The sequence below is a fragment of the Telopea speciosissima genome, chromosome 1 (genome assembly GCF_018873765.1).
Source record: "Telopea speciosissima isolate NSW1024214 ecotype Mountain lineage chromosome 1, Tspe_v1, whole genome shotgun sequence".
Taxonomy (NCBI): domain Eukaryota; kingdom Viridiplantae; phylum Streptophyta; class Magnoliopsida; order Proteales; family Proteaceae; genus Telopea; species Telopea speciosissima.
Genome location: NC_057916.1, coordinates 20022437 through 20035458, shown reverse-complemented (window position 1 = coordinate 20035458; position 13022 = coordinate 20022437). Strand labels below are relative to the sequence as shown.

At 41.3% G+C, this 13022-nt stretch overlaps 1 protein-coding gene across 1 annotated transcript in view; it reads left to right on the top strand.

Moving 5' to 3' along the window:
* Window positions 1-1237: 1237 nt before the first annotated feature.
* LOC122660161 (probable apyrase 6) overlaps window positions 1238-13022 on the top strand; it is a 32609-nt gene continuing 20824 nt past the window's right edge. The window contains exons 1-2 of the mRNA XM_043855355.1: window positions 1238-2054; window positions 10539-10651. Coding sequence (XP_043711290.1) covers window positions 1427-2054; window positions 10539-10651 — 741 coding nt within the window. The 5' untranslated portion in view covers window positions 1238-1426. The remainder of the gene's footprint in view (window positions 2055-10538; window positions 10652-13022) is intronic.

Here is a 13022-nt window from a genome sequence, read left to right as displayed (position 1 = left end):
TAACATCCATTTCATCAAACAATTTGAATGCACCTTTCATAATGCCACATTTTTCATACATGCCAACCAGTGCATTTACCCAGAGGAACCACCTCACAGTAACCATGCTTATAAGCAATACAATGCACACATCTACCCAAAACAAGTGCCCCTATGTTGCCACAGGCTGAGGCACAACATTCTCATGAGCTAATCTCATCTCACGAAAATATTGCAGAGCCTCTTTTAATCTCCCACTCTTAACACAACCTGAAATCATTGCATTCCAAGTGACAACATTTCTGTGACCAGGTCCATCAAAGACGATCTTAGCAAAAGCGCCAATTCACCACAACTTGTATACAAATGCAACAAGCTTGGATCGACAATGCACTTGCTGCCCTTTTCTAAGATCAAACAATCTAGAGCAAACCTTGAATAGGAAAGAGAGTGAAGTTTTGGATAAGGGTATTAAATTGGAACCAAAATCGAAAACCGAAATCTAATTCGGATCGAATTACTAGAACATAATTGAACCAAATAGAATTTAGTTACAATTTAGAATTAAAGAACAAAATGAAAGCGGGACTTGATTATTTTCTGGATCCAACATAGGAATCAACGGTTAGAACCAAAATCAAATAGAATTTAAATAATTAATATATTATTGATAAACCGAACCAAAACCGTATAGATTTGATACAAGTACTAAATTTTAGAACCGAAATGAGACTTGGTCCGGATTTGGATCACACTAATATCACCGGAGACCGCTGAGAAGTAATTGGGTTGAGGGCTGTTTTGATCATGCGGGTTTGGATCTGTTGCAGGTGGAGCATGTCGTTGATGTGATCCAGCAAGGACATTTCGTTAGTCTTTATAGAGCTCCCATGTATGTTGGAAGGCGAGTGGGGTGGAGCTTCATGGTCAGTGTTCTTCAGGCTTAAGGGGTTGAGGGATGTGCGTGCCATTCTGGTGTCCAAGGGTGGCATTTTGTTATTTCAATAAATTTTCACGTCAAGCGTCCAAAAACCAAAATGCGTCTGTTTTTATAAATGGGGAACTGGAAGGGGGGATGAATACAAAATCTGAAAATGTAAAGGGTCGTGAAAAAAAAATACAAGAAATGAGGGATTGAAATGTAAAAAAAAAAAAACTGTTGCAGTTTTATTGGACTGACACCTGAAAGAATTCAACTTGGCAACCTGCGGACTAAAGAGAGAGAATCCGAGAATCAGTGGGGTGTTTGAGTTTGAGTGTGTCTCTTCTTCGAGGGGAGATTTCGACAGAAGAGAGAAAAGTGTGAAAGGATTTGAACTTGCCGAGATTGGAGGAGGTTGAGTCTTCGATTGTAAATTTTTTGAACGAAACCTTTGAGAAATCTGAGAGCATTTTTCGCTCCAGATTTCCTCATGTTCTTCCACTATTGTATATCCTCTTCGTCGTCATGGATTACTCGAACCTGCAATCTAGAGTTTCGGCCGCTTACATTCCTCCCCACAGGACTCAGCTCCACCCTCGAATGCATTCCTTCTCTTCATTTGCATCTCCGAATCCGAAACCATCGCAGATCGCTTCGTCACAATCGCGTGATAAATGGTGGATTCTCGTCACAGCTCTGTTGATGGTTCCTTTTCTCTTCTATCTCTTTGCGATCGCTCGTGGAGTGCATCAGTCCTCAAAATTCAGTGAATCGAGACCGAAAGGGTTTGGAGTTATCATCGATGCTGGCAGCACAGGGTCGAGAGTCCATGTATTTGAGTTTCTCAACGAAGGGAGGATTCCGTTTATTGGGTTCGATGGGAAGGGTTCGCATTCTTTCAAGGTTCGGCCTGGGCTTTCGGAATTTGATGCCAGTCCTGAAAGCGCTGGGTCTTCAATTTCCGGCCTTTTGGAGTTTGCGAAGGCGAGGATCCCTAAGTCGGAGTGGAAGCTTACCAAGGTGCGGTTGATGGCAAGGGGGAGCTTCGAAAAGATCAGCTTCGATGCAAGGAAGGCCATTTTGGAGTCTTGCAGGCGAGTTTTGAGATCTTCTGGTTTTCTATTCAAAGACGAGTGGGCGTCTGTGATAACAGGTGTATATTTTTTTTCTGTTCTGCCCTTTACTTCTGGATTTTCGAGCTTTCTTTTTTGTGGTACAAAACCACTAGTGGTTGCGACCAGAATAAAATTTGGAGTAATACAACAACATTCCAAAATTAAGACGCAGCTGGATGAGTTCTAGATATATACCAAATATAGTAAATTTAACAAAATCCTTGATAGTTAATCAATATGAGGCAGATAAGATTTTTCCACAAAGTTTTGCACCAATGCACCCCATTCATGGAGTTCACTGATTTGGAATGAATTATGAGCTTATTAGCAAAGAAATTTTATGCTTTACATGCCACTAGGAATGAGAACAGTTGAAACATGTGGTCAAGCCCCATGAACGTCTTGTTAGATTCAGTTGATTGTTATTTCAGTAGTTTCCTAGGAATTCAGAACTCACGTCAAGTTCCTGTTCTTAAATGGTTCTTGTTGAAGCCCTCGGACCCTCATAAGATGGGAAATTATTTATTACCTAAATATAGAAGCTTGACACGGTTTTGGAAAAATAACAAAATTGTTAAAAATATCCAGATATACTTCTATATGCAGAAGGATTTAGTGTCCCTTAATAGAATAATAATCAAAATTCTGAGGACGAGCTGCCAATCTATATTGAAATGGTTGGCTAACAGAAAGAGGAGAGTTAAAAACTCTGTTTATGTGGTTTTGGAGTCCTAGAATTTCTAGTATGGTGGGTTCTAGGGTTCCGTTTTAGGATTGTGGACTTGGGTTGAAGAAAGTTGGTACGATAAGTAGTGTGGATTCAAATACAGCGGAGTTAAAGGCTATTACCCAAGGTTTGGCCATATATGCATCACAGGCACAGACTCACCTAGTGGAGGGAGATTCAGCCTTGCTGTTGCTGATTTAGTGGATATCTTAGAATAAAGTGGTTCTACTGCAACTTGCAAACCTTGTTAGGAGAGCTAGATTTGATGAGGACATCTGATGCAGTGAATGCGCTCCATGGCCAGGAATGGGTGGGGAGTTTAGTTCCACATCGGTTGGGTAGTGTGTGGCAGTTTGGCTTATGACCTTGGAAGGGTCTCTCCACCCTGAAGCTCGGGCTTTTCGATTGGACGTCATTAAGTGGTATCAGAGCAGGTTGTCCATGCACCGGCCATGTGGGGGCCCATGGCCCAAAGCTGGGGGAGTTAATGCAGTGAATGCGCTCCATGGCCAACAATGGGAGGGGAGTTTAGTCCCACATCGGTTAGGTAGTGTGCAGCAGTTTGGCTTGTGAACTTGGAAGGGCCTCTCCACCCTGAAGCTCGGGCTTTTGGGTTGGACGCCATTAAGTGGTATCATAGTGGGTTGTCTGTGCACCAACCATGTGGGGGCCCATGGCCCAAAGTTGGAGGAGTTATGCAGTGAATGAGCTCCATGTCCAGGAACAAGAGGGGAGTTTAGTCCCACATCGGTCGGGTTAGTGTGCGGCAGTTTGGCTTTTGACCTTGGAAGGACATCTCCACCCTGAAGCTCGAGCTTTTAGGTTGGATGTCATTAAGTGGTATCGGAACGGGTTGTTCGTGCACCGGCCATGTGGGGGGCCATGGCCCAAAGCTGGGGGAAGTTGATGTAGTGAATGCGCTCCATGGCTAGGAATGAGAGGGGAGTTTAGTCCCACATCGGTCGGGTAGTGTGCGGTAAGGATTGAGAACTCAGTTTTGGACCTGGTTTTGGTCAGGCCCGAAATTGAAACGTGTTGGATTTTGTTTTGAGGTTTCGTTCTAGGGGCTCAAGGTTGAAACTTGGATTTCGACCTTGAATTTCGATCTTGGGTTTTGTTTCGATCAAGCCCAAAACCAAGATAACTTAGAGATTTCGGTCAGTTTCAACTGATATTTAATTCCATGGTGTGCGGCAGTTTAACTTATGACCTTGGAAGGGCCTCTCCACCCTGAAGCTCGGGCTTTTGGGTTGGACGCCATTAACATCACAACAGGATTTAGGCATATCAGAGGAGACGCCAACGTACATAGCAACATATCACCTCATTGTGGCTAAATGTCCCTTTTTAACTTGTGTGGATGCATATTTCTATTTACTTATGTGTAGCTTGTTTTATTTTGTTGTATTTTATTTTATTTAGTATCAACACTGTTATGTTCTAATGTTGGAAGGAGTTATTAGGGAGTATTGCTGTAGAAGTAGTTATTAGGGAGTAGTTATTGCTGGAAAAGTAGTTGGTATGGCGTTATTTCCTTCGTTTTTTTATTTTGAGTTTTAAAAGACTGTATTTTTGACATGAAAGACAATGATGATGATGGAACTTGTGAGATATTCTCCATTCTCTGTAGCATGAGTGATTCCCTTCAAACCTTGGAGTGAATCCAAGTTGGTGTGAAGCCAAAACCCCTCTCTTCTCTCTTAGGCTATCACCCTCTTCGTCTCCCCTATTCCTTTTCCACCAGTACCAATTTCTCACTTTTGTCTTAAAAATTATAACCTCAAACACAGTGGAGATTCATCAATTAATATCAAGGAGGCACTAAGGATACATTCTTGGAGCTTGGTAGTGACTAAGCACTTGATCACAGCATTCCAACTCGTGGGACAGCAAAGAAAGCTACTGCCTATCATGTGTTTTTTATTAAATTTCCATGAATCCTAAAATGAATTGTCTGCACTTGTATTTTGGAAAATTCATCATTTATGTGGTTTCTGTTAAATCTGATTTTCTGCGAGTATGTTGCGAGTTTTGTGTCAGTAGACCTTTTCAAACCCAAATTCATTTAATCCTTAGACTTGTATTAGAATTCCCAAACCTGTCCTGCACCAATTTTGGTAGTCCAGCCCTTTGTGCCCTCTTAAAGCTTTCCCATATGTTGTGTGTCAACCGTAGTGGAGCCCAATACCAGCCACAGTCCCAAATAGGACCAATGAATTTAGATAGTCTGGCAGAACAGTTGGGCAGAATTAATGCCAGGTTGGACGAGTTCCATACTCTGTTTGAATCCCAAGATATGTGTTTGAGAGCTTTTGAGGCTGCCTAGGGATCATGTTCCTAGAGATAAGGAAAATGAAATTCAACAAGAGGATGTTGAAAGGCATGTTGAAACTCAAAGGAGTGAAGTCCCCAATGACCAGCCACTTCAATTTGTGCATAGAGAGCCCTATAAACAACATAAGTTTCCCTATCCACCAAGAGGTCCACGTCATCATTATGATGAGGGCGAAGAAGAATGGGAAATGCTTGATAGGGTGCCTAACATGCAATGGCAAACTAGGGCTGGTGGCATTACAAATAAAGTGAGGATTGATGCTCCCTCATATGGTGGAAGACTTGATCCAAAAGTCTTCTTGGATTGGCTTTTAGACATGGACCACTACCTTGAGTGGTATGACATGGCCGATGCTCGACGCGTAAGATTTGCCAAAATGAAACTTACGGGGCAAGCCAAATTGTATTGGATGAGTATGGAGCGTCATATTCAAAGAATGGGCCATGAACCTATAGAATATTGGGCTGAAATGAAAGAAAAATTGAAAGAGAAATATCTCCCAGTATCTTATAGAGATTGGATGTTGGATTAAATGATTACTCTTCGGCAAGGAAGCATGTCAGTTGCTGAGTTATGAGTAAGTTTGATGAATTTATGGTCCGTTGTGATGTGAATGAGGATCCCAAAGTGACTCTTTCTTGCTTTCGTACTGGTCTTAAGCCTAAAATAAGAAAGGAGATGATTCCACACCCTGTGGATTCAATTGAACAGGCATTCCTGTTGGCACTGGAATTAGAACAGTACATTAGGCAACCCTCCACTAGGAAATATGGTTCCCAATCTGCAGAGTTCTCCTCAAAGAAATTAACCGATGGTGAGCGGGTATCTAAGTCTGCCCATTTTGCTCCTTATGCGTCTAGAGGAAGCAATCCTTCCCATTCCACATTTAAAGATTCTAAAGGGAAAGGACCTGCTACGGAGAGTTCTAAGGGCAGTAACAAATCTGTGTACTAATGTTGTAATTTTACTGGGCATTATGCTTATCAATGCCCAAACCGCAATCTCTGCACTAGAACCAATGAGAATGAAGAAGAGTCAGAACATGTTGAAGAAGTATGTGTGCATGTTCCTGAAGACGGGGCCAGTGATGAAGAGGGCCAAGAGTTTGAAGAGATGACAGCCTGTATGAATGTTGTGAGGTGTATGTTCACTCAACCAAAGGCTGAAGATGATTGGCGAAGGACCAATATCTTCCATGCGTGCACTAAATTTGGGGATAAGAATTGTAAGATCATTATAGACAGCGGCAGGTGTATGAATATGGTTTCTCAAACCACCATTTCACGATTGGGCCTTAAGCCAGAGCCTCATCCACATCCATACAAAGTTGCTTGAGTAGATCAGACCACCATTCCAGTTAGTCAGCGTTGTTTAGTTCTGTTACAATTTGCTGAGTATAGAGACATTGTTTGGTGTGATGTACTACCCATGGATGTAGCACACATTTTATTGGGAAGACCTTGGTTGTTTGATCTTGATGTGACACATTTCGGTAGATCAAATACTTATGTGTTTGTCTACAATTTGAGAGAGAATGCAAAGATCAAGAAGTGATCTATTTCTTGGTTTCCAAAGAGGTAAAAGAGCACTCCCTAGATGTTCCATTAGAGGTCCCGAGAGAGGTTACTACTATACTTTTTTTGAGTTCAGTGATGTTTTCCCTGGGGAGTTACCATATGAACTTCCTCCCATGAGGGATATTCAACATGCAATCCACGTCATTCAAGGATCCTCTCTTCCCAATCTTCCCCATTACCGAATGAATCCTACAGAGCATTCTGAAGTGAGAAGGCAAGTTGATGAACTTTTGAGGAAAGGATTCATAAGGGAAAGTCTAAGCCCATGCGCAGTGCCAACATTGCTAACTCCCAAGAAAGATGGTAGTTGGCGCATGTGTGTAGCCAGTCGAGCATTCAATAAAATTACCATAAAATATCGTTTCCCAATTCCAAGATTGGATGATATGCTCGACGTGATGGCTGGCTCAGAAATACTTTCCAAAGTAGACTTGAGAAGTGGATATCTTCAAATCCGCATTTGGCCTGGGGATGAATGGAAAACCGCTTTCAAAACAAAGGACGGTTTATATGAGTTGCTAGTCATGCCATTTGGCCTTACGAATAAACCTAGTACATTTATGAGAGTGATGACTCAGGTGCTAAGGCCTTTCATCAGGAGGTTTCTTGTCATCTATTTCGACGACATTCTCATTTACAGTAAGACCAGGAGTGATCATCTTTCTCATATGTGGCAGGTCTTCATAGTTCTTCGTTAAGAGAAGTTGTTTGTAAACTTGAAAAAGTGTACCTTTTTGAGTACCCAAGTGATCTTCCTTGGGTTTATTGTCTCTTCTACAGGAGTGTTTGCTGATCCTGAGAAGGTCAAAACAATTTCTGAGTGGCCCAAACCAACAAGTGTTCACGAGGTCCGTAGTTTTCGCGGTCTAGCCACCTTTTATAGGAGGTTCATACGAGGTTTTAGCTCAATCATGGCTCCTATCACTGATTGTATTGGGGAAGGCGAGTACAGCTGCCAAAGCCTTCCAACAAATCAAGAAGCGATTAAGCGAATGACGGAAGCACCTGTGTTACACCTAAAGTCTTTGAAGTGGCGTGTGATGCCTCTGGAGTAGGAATAGGTCGTGTCCTAAGTCAGGAAGGATATCCTGTTGCTTCCTTTAGTGAAAAGTTAAATGAAGCCAAGCAACAATATTCTACCTACGATAAAGAGTTCTATGGGGTAGTACAGGCGTTAAGGTATTGGAGACATTACCTACTTCCGCAGGAGTTTGTTCTCTACTCAGACCATCAGGCCTTATGGTATTTGAGTTCACAATAGAAGCTCAGTCCCCTACATGCAAAGTGGATTGAATTTCTGCAAGAATACACATTTGTAATGAAACACAAAGCAGGTGTAGAAAATAAACCCGCCGATGCTTTAAGTCGTATGTATGCTCTTTTACACTCCATGAGTGTTAAGATGATCGGATTTGAGAGAATCAAGAGTGACCATGCATTGTTCTTAGACTTTGGGGACATTTATGCATCATTGAGTGAGGGAAATCGAGGAATGAGTACTGAATATGTCCTCCAAGATGGCTTCTTGTTTTGTGGTAGCAAATTATGCCTTCTGAGTACATCCATTAGAGAGTTTGTTATATGGGAGTTGCATGCCAGAGGTGTATCGGGGCACTTGGTAGGGACAAGACAATTGCCATAGTGGAAGACCGGTTCTTTTGGCCTAGGCTGAAGCGAAATGTGGCAAAGATCATTGGGCAATGTCAAACTTGCCAAATGGCAAAACAGAAGAAGCAAAATACTGGTCTCTATACACCACTGCCCGTGCCACATGCACCTTGGCAAGATTTGAGTATGGACGTTATGTTGGGTCCCTAAGACTGGTAGAGGTCATGATTCCATCTTCGTTGTTGTGGACCGTTCTTAGCTGTGGTTGTGCGTTCTTCCCCTCTCTCGCTCTCTCATCTCTTCTTCTATGTTTCTCCCTTTTTCTTCCTTGTTTCTTCTCCTTTCCATCATTAACTTCCCCTTTAGCAGCCTTCTTATTTTCTAGTATCTTGGTTTGTATCTCCCCTGTTCTAGGTTTGGCAATAGTTGCAGTCCAGCAAGTGTAGGTCGATCTCTCTTGTGTTTGTTCTCCTCAGCCCAAACCTTGGAATTAGATTCAACTCTTTTAGGCGACCTTACTGCGAACTTCTTTACCGCTGAAACTCTTCCTGCCAAAAGATTTCTACTAGAAATCGAATCTGGTTGAGCTATTAGGCTGGGTACAGTTGCAGTCCTTGAACCTCTTTTAATCAATTGCTGGTTGGGTGTCCTTTAGCCAATTGCTAAGGGCCTGGGTGTGAGGATCTCTCGCTGGAAATTTCGGATTGAACCACGCGTGTGTAAGTAAGTTCTATCAACTGAATCAAAAAGGGTTGCTGCTGGCTGGTTGTGCTTTTTGACCAAACATTGAAGACAACCCTCATATTGCGGTTGTTTGAGACCCTTTTATGGCTAGTCCCAGATTTGCCCCTCTTTACCTTTAATCCACTAATGTCCTTTAATTTGTTTTTCTTCCAAATGTACCCCTGCCAAATAAATGCTATTTCCCTTTATATCCTGTCTACCAAGTTGCACCTTAACATATCTGGTTATTTACCAGATTGCCACTACCCCTTTGCAACTTCAGTATATTTACAGAATTGCCACCACTCCTTAAAATTGGGTTTTATTTTTTGGGTGGGCTCATTAATGAACCCAAGTACGGTATTTTGACCCCGGGATCGCATCCGTTCCACTAGATAATTCAAAGAGAAATTCATCAGGTAATTAACACACACACACAAAAACAAAGTTTTCATATTTCATTAATAGCTCTGTTCAAGTGTATGTGTTTTAGGTCATCTGAAGTGCCTACGAGACACCTTGTGACAGTTCTTTGATGTCTGTTTCTAGTCTCTTCCCTTTTTTAGCTGTAGTTTTAGGAGCAAAATACTGATATTTAGAGTTTCTTTGTCTTTAGAAGATAACTCTTCATATCACTGTCTTGTTCTTGAAACTCCTCAAACCGTTGTTCTCTGTAATAGGGTCCGGTTGGGCCGGGCTTTAAAGAACCCTAGCCCAACCCTAAGTCCCCTTGGCTGGGCCCAGGCCTGACTCGACCCTGACTCAGGGCCAGAAAAATCCAACCCTGACCTGCCATCAGGGTTGGGCCGGGCCGGGCCGGGCTGACCCTGATTGGCCCTGATCATGGGGAGGGGGAAGGAAATGCATGGGCTGGAATGGGCCTGGGGAAAATTATCAATTTTGCGTAAAATAACACTGTAATAAAATGTATTATATCACTTATTGTCTTCATATATAATATATTATATAACCAAATTTGGGTGATGTTTATAATTTATAATATATAAAATATATGAATATATATTTTATAGTATAACTTAAAATAGGGTCGGGCCAGGCCGGGCAAGGCTTAGCCCGAGGCCTCAACCCTAGCCAAACCCGACCCTGACTCAGGAGTTAGGGCCAGAAATTTCCAGTCCTAACCCGCCCTCAGGGCCAAATATCTCAGCTTAGGCCTTGTTCGGGCTCAGGGCAGTTCAGGCGGGTTCGGGCCGACTAGGCCAAACTTGCACCCCTAGTTCTAGGGATGTAGTGTAAGAAGGAGAAGTGCATACATGGGCTACTCTTCACACTATATTGGTTTGGAGCTACTGAAAACTGTTGGCCCTTCAGCCGTTGTCCTAGTGGCACTACTTTTGTACAAGGGTGGTTAAGTAATTTAACCAGTTCATTTTTTTTCTTCTTTTCTTTAACCAGTCTTTTTATTTGTTTACTGATTCGATTATTATTTTCAAGATGTTAACATCTGAAACTGAGTTTCTAGGTTACACTTTATGGAAAAATTTGAGCACAAGGTAATCCACTTGGCATTTCTGACAGAATCTTGATTCAGGTCAGGAAGAAGGTCTTTATGCTTGGGTGGCTGCAAACTATGCCCTTGGAACCTTGGGAGATGATCCTCAGAAAACCACAGGAATAATTGAACTTGGTTCAGCTTCTTTTCAGGTTTTGTTCATTCTTCGTACTGTCTAGCCCTATAATTTGTTTTCTTTTTCTTCTAATAATTATTGGAAGCTTCTCATTCCATCATTTTTTCTTAATGATGCGAAGGGATTTGTTAGTGCCCATGGGGTTTAATCACTAAGTGTTGGTGAACTCATTATTTTTGTTTCTATTTTTTAATAAAAAATGAATGAATGAGGAGAGGTAAGAAAAGAGTGCAAGTGAAAAATTTTACATGTTCAACCTATTTGAGCCATTTGACAATTGAAGTCCATTCTAAAAGTTATTGCTTTGAACACTTTCAAGGAGACGGGATGCTGCTATCCATTTCCAGTTCCCGTTTCATCCTTTTCTCTACTCAGTTTCTAAGACTTTTTGATCAAGTAATCTTTTTTCATTCTAAATATGGGATTAGGGGGTCATGCATAAATTGACTTGGGCTATGTTTGGATTAGATTCTAATTATCGGATTTTGATCAATTCTTACATAGTTATCAAGGCGTCGCCATGGCAACGCCATGGCGTCCAGGCTCCTTGGTCGCCTTGGACACTTTGGACGCCATGGCGGTGTCGCCTTGGTTGCTTTTACCCTCTAAAACGCCATGGTCACCTTCCCTTCCCGCCTTGATAACTATGATTCTAGAATCTGGAATTCTAGCTCAATTCTATAAATTCCAGAATTATATTTGGAAAGCACAATGATTCTCATGTGATTTTTGTGGCCAGAATCGAAGAATCACATGTGGTAACACAAAGTTCATGCATTACAGTTCTGGATAGCAAAGCCCCAGAAAACTTCCAAATCCAGCATACTTGCAACCAAAGAGAAATTCAGGGTTTGAGGACTGAGAATACTTCAATATTCTATTGAAAAAGCCCAAACAGAAAACCAGAAAAATTAATAGAAATGGGGACAAAGATATAATCATATAGAAAAATAGGAAAGAGAGAAGATGCTTTTTTTGGTGGAAGTCCATCTGATTTAATAGAACATGGGTTTTTTTTTTTTTGGGGGGGGGGGGGAAGAGACCGATTGAAAAAACTGGGAAAGAGAAAGAACCAGAATCAAACAGAAATTCAGAGCAGAAAACTAAAGTAATATCAAGCAGAGTTATTACCAACAGAATGATATGTTAGCTACACAGATCAAAACTAAGGGAAGTGAGAAAACAGAACTCTTAGGGTAGAAAAAAATTCAGAAATCTTACTTGAATCGAAGGAGAAAGTAGGGAAGATAAAAGAGAGAGATAATCAGGAATCTCACCTAATATTCATTTGTTTTGATATCTAAAAAATATTTTCATTCAGAACGATTTTGACAGCATTCACGCACACCAAATAAGGTTTGATCGGAACATAACTCTTTCAATATAAATCAGATTTAAGCAATCTTGTATTTGTTGGAAAGCTGGTTTTGTGCTCTACCTGATACAAAAAGTCTCATGTAAAAATAACAACATTTGACCAATCAAACTTCTTAGAGAACAAAAACATTTCTCTAAATTGAGAGCAATTTAATTACTTATAGATAAGATCATATTTTCTAAGAATAGTATAAACCAAATGTGAGACTAGGTATACCATGACAATGACCAAATCCAAGAACAATATAAACCAATTGTATGTTTTGATTGTTTCAAACTTCCAATAGCTTGCTTCTTCAGTTCAGCTGTCTTCTAGGTCTATGTAGATTTTTGATGACTTGATGTGGCTTAATATTGAGAGGGCAGACCTTGGTGCAATGGTAAGGTTGCTCCATTGTGACCAAGTGGTCACGGATTCGAGTCTAGAAACAGCCTCTTTTCGAAAATATGGGTAAGGCTGCGTACATTATAACCCTCCCCAGACCCCGCAGTGGCGGAGCCTCGTGCACTGGGTTCGTCCTTTTTTTTTATGTGGCTTAATATTGATTTTTGATGACTTGATGTGACTTAATGTTGGTGATTTGATGTGGCTTAATGTTGATTTTTGATGATATAAGGTATATATTGTAACATGCTAAATAATGTTTGAAAAGAGGGGAAATAAAAAATTAACACTTGGGTGCCTTGGTTGCCTAAGCGCTTAGGCAGCCCTCCACTGCCTTGGGTTGCCTTGCCACCTTGGCAACTATGATTAGGAGGTACCGTTGGATATGGAGGGTTGACCTGGGGCTCTTTTTCTTGTTGCTTTTTTCGCCTGGAATATGTGATGGGATCCTTTAGTTGAGTAACACTTGTAGCATTGGTATCATCTTGAGGAACATGAGATCTCTCCCCTCAATGCATACAATGTCAATAATGGGCCCTGAAGGAACCTCTGGCAATATATCAAGATGCTCCCCCTCAAGAGGTGACTGATAGTAAGGTTCAGTTTTGTGGAAAGTGACATTCAT